The sequence below is a fragment of the Lycium ferocissimum genome, chromosome 5, assembly GCF_029784015.1.
Source record: "Lycium ferocissimum isolate CSIRO_LF1 chromosome 5, AGI_CSIRO_Lferr_CH_V1, whole genome shotgun sequence".
NCBI classification, from domain to species: domain Eukaryota; kingdom Viridiplantae; phylum Streptophyta; class Magnoliopsida; order Solanales; family Solanaceae; genus Lycium; species Lycium ferocissimum.
This window is the reverse complement of record NC_081346.1, coordinates 59,816,019-59,819,856: the sequence shown is the minus strand read 5'-3', so window position 1 is coordinate 59,819,856 and position 3,838 is coordinate 59,816,019. Positions and strand designations below refer to the sequence as shown.

Genomic DNA, 3,838 nt, shown 5'->3' with positions numbered 1-3,838 from the left:
ATAGGTAAAATGTTGTTATAGAGAAGTAAAATATAACATAAAAAATCGGTTCCGAAAAAACTTGACTATTATAGAGAGGTGTTGTTATATACGGATGCTGTTACATATAGATCTATTTACCCAAAATCAGCCAAACTAATATATTAATATATCATTATACCTTTATGATGATTCTGTTACCAGTGTTAGGTTTACGCCAAATGCAGATGAGCACCGATTAACTTCAAATTCTGGGTCTGTCACTACCAGACTTTATGGAACTTCAGCCCGGTCCGGATCCAACCCTGGACTAGATCCTTTGTTGTATTGTATATGGTTAAACTATTAAACAAAACATAAACATTTAACATATCAAAAAAAATACAAGAATAGCAAATAAAAAAAATTCATACTTTATTAATTTTAAAATTTGAGAAATTTAAGGAAATTGTAGTGGTAATGATGTAAAATCTGACAAAAATAATGGAGGAGGAAAGACCGAAAGAGGGCTGACAGTTCGATTAATTACTTAATTCACAAAATCAAGTCAAACAAATAAAATTTGTTCTTGAAGAAACGAAAATAGTACAATATTTCATGAAGACACAACAAAGGAAACATCTTAATGAGAAATACAAATATCAACAAGTACATCCACCAGAATTGGGCAAGCACCACATTCATAGAGAACATGGAACTCCCTTTATTCACAATAACATAGTAATTAATTTTCTCTCAACCACAGATATATTATCTATATTGTTCAGACTCTCCAAAAATGATCCGCATGCACTCGCGTAGATGTACTATTTTTTGAGAAACTAACACGCACTCATCGTTATTTTTAAAGAGTCGTCCGAGCAACATAGGATATTACTGGTTGACATGGTGCGCGTCAACATCTTTGGTCAGATTAACAGCTAACTGCAAATAAGAGAAGGGTTCTGGAACGTCTTCATTCTGCTTCTCGTATTCGATAGTCCATAAGACCAAGTTGTTTTCTCCTTCATTCTCAATATGAACTGTTGCTTTGAAGGCCTTGTATTGCTCTGTTAAATGACCTTCACATGCCTTAAATGTCACTAACCGTTTTTCCTCGTTGATGTCATCAACTACCACCTTCACAGCCTCCTCTTTCCCATCTACTTTTTGTGCCGAAAAAAATAAAGATTTATAAATGACATAGTCAAGAATATAAATAAGTTTATTTTTAAAATTCTTTTTGCTAGAGCCTATTATTTGAGCCAAAAAAAAAAAAATTATTCAAAATAGTCGTGTTCTAATTGTGTATTTCTTTTTATTTCTCCTTAGAAGTAATGATAATTTGTATTTCAACTGTGGATTTCTCTTATGCAGTTCAATGGCGTATTTTAGAACAATAGCCAAGCTTATTTTTAAATTGGACTCTCTTCTTATTGTTAATATAATAATGGGAGCTATACTACACCATGGACACATTCAAAAGACACAATGTCATTGAGATATCATGTGGCACACTATCAAATTCATGTTCAACACTGTTCAGAGAAAGGAATGATGTAGCAAAGGTATATATAGCATGTCAAGTAGCAATAGTTCTCTTCCGATGCTGATATTTTTGAAGTGGCACAAATGGAAATAGTTGGGGATGTCCAGCTCATTTGTTGTATTAGGAAAGCTTTGGTATTATGTCCCATTTGTCCATATTTTTTATATTTTCAATTTTAATACATAAGTTGGGGTTTTGATCTTAAACCCCACCATAACGGTGAACATGAGCGAAGCTAGGAATACCAGAAGGGGTTCATCCGGATCCTTTTGTCGAAAAATAACACTATACATACAAGGTCACAATTATTTTGTATATCTATATATAATAGATGTTGAATCCCCTTGACTTTTTCATGTGTTAACTCTTTTATATTTTGAATCCGCTTAGTGAACTTTTCGACTCTGCTACTGGACTGTCCAATTAAAAAAAAAGTGATAATAGTCAAAAACACACTTGAAGTATCACTTTTTTTGCTAGCTTCCTACCTGAACTATCAAGTTTTTGCGTTTCCCCACCTGGACTATCACCAGCTATTTATCAAAACACACCTGAACTATCAAGTGTTTGTGTTTCCTACCTGAAACCTCGACTAGTATCTGATGGTACTAGAAACTCGCAAAAAGTGATACTTCAGGTGTGTTTTGACCATTATCTCTTAATTTTTTAAAAAAAATTCAGTTAGTTCCTTTAGTTATCCGCTTGCAGAGCCATTTGGCACCATTTTTAAACAAAAAAGAGAGTGTACACCATGGACCATCAAATACTAGTCGAGGTGTGTTTTGATAAATACCTGGTGATAGTTCAGGTAGAAACGCAAACACCGGATAGTTCAGGTAGAAAATTCGCAAAACAATGATACTTTATGTGTAATTTTGACCATTATTTCTAAAAAAAATAATCAAAAGTGATTAGAAAATCTTACCCAGAGTATAATTCCAGTTGACCACGGAGCCAACGGTACCCCAATCTCCTTCATGCAAATCGACAGCTTTAATTGAATTTGGAGCAACATTTGGAATATGGTGTGGTTTGTGCCTAAACATTTCATGAAAGAGATCCTTACAACCTTTGAGCTCTGTTTGTGAAACCAACTTTCCTTTCAAACCCATCTTTTATCTCTCTTTCTTATCACTAATGAGAACTAGCACTTAATAATGTTTTAAATCCTGCAGTACAGAAATAGAAAGGTTTGAAAATCTGATGGATAAAGAACCAAAAAAGGAAAGTCCTTATATAGTTGCACTTTGGGGATCGTCGACCTCTATAATTCTCTGCCAGCGCATAGATTACAATAATTTTCTCCTAGTTGTGTATATAAATAGTAATAACATATATTTGTTGAGACGTGGTCTGTTGATTTAGTAATCAATACGATGGCTATGACAGTTAATTTATTATTAATTGTTTCTTGATTTAGTAATCAATATGATGGGTTTGACAGTTGAAATATATTATCAGAAAATTAAATACATACTCCCTCTGTCCCTTTGTGATACGGATTTCGAGAGTCAAACTTCTTTATTTTGATCGTGAATTCGAACATACAATCTTTCAATTTTTTGAAAATAAATGTACATATTTAGAAGTCACAATAATTAATAACTTAAATATTTAAAGAGCATACGAATAAATCGCGGTCAAAGATTTTCTTGTTTGACTTTCGAAATCCGAACTATATCACATAAATTGGCATACAGAGAGGATATAATTTTAGATTATATACAGAAGATTAAATCTATCATCAGTTTTAAAAGTTATAAAATTCAAGTTCACAATCTTAGATGAAAATTGAATATGTCATCGAAATGGCTGTGCACAAAATTAAATTTAACTATAATTAGCTTGATCATGGGAGTAATTTACTTTTAACTTCCTGTGCTAGTACATTTGATATATTGAACATGACTAAATAGAGGTAAGTGTTCTATATTGACTATATAAAAAAATGTACTAGTCCATTAAATATACTAATACTCTTAATTTTGATATAATTGTTATGAAGAGTGTATATCGTTTATTATTTTGATCTATCATCAATAGGCCATGAGATTCTTTTGTGGATCAACATACCTAATAAATCAAATGATAACCATGTGAATTTGTGATTTAATAACTAGTTGATAGAATTCATGTCTCTTATTAGAGATTGATGATACTTCTTTAAAAAAATTATTAAGTTTAAATTAATTTAAAAATCCTGCCAGTGGATTTTGTTCAATAAATGAAATAAAAAGAAGAAGGGTAGAGGAATTTCTTAATCGATAAATTCAAAATAGTTATTTATTTTAATTTACTAGTATTTATAATCTTAGCATGAGGAGTTAAATG

The 3,838-nt window shown here is 31.6% G+C and overlaps 1 protein-coding gene across 2 annotated transcripts; it reads right to left on the bottom strand.

Moving 5' to 3' along the window:
• Nucleotides 1–526: 526 nt before the first annotated feature.
• Nucleotides 527–2,800, bottom strand: LOC132058443 (kirola-like). 2 transcript variants are annotated; one of them, XM_059450940.1, is made up of 2 exons: nucleotides 2,433–2,800; nucleotides 527–1,121 (listed from the first exon to the last, which is right to left on the bottom strand). In XM_059450940.1, the coding sequence occupies exons 1-2, from the start codon at nucleotides 2,617–2,619 to the stop codon at nucleotides 853–855; spliced, it is 456 nt and encodes a 151-aa protein (XP_059306923.1). In that variant the 5' UTR covers nucleotides 2,620–2,800; the 3' UTR covers nucleotides 527–852. The 2 variants fall into 2 exon arrangements, with proteins under 2 accessions (XP_059306923.1, XP_059306922.1); XM_059450939.1 differs by having other exon boundaries at nucleotides 527–1,124; nucleotides 2,433–2,799.
• Nucleotides 2,801–3,838: the final 1,038 nt, after the last annotated feature.

Coding starts and splice junctions, on each gene's coding strand:
- LOC132058443 (XM_059450939.1), bottom strand. CDS start 2,619: ATGGGTTTGAAAGGAAAGTTGGTTTCACAAACAGAGCTCAAAGGTTGT. Junction 1,125..2,432: donor CAACTGGAATTATACTCTGG/GTAAGATTTTCT, acceptor CGGCACAAAAAG/TAGATGGGAAAGAGGAGGCT.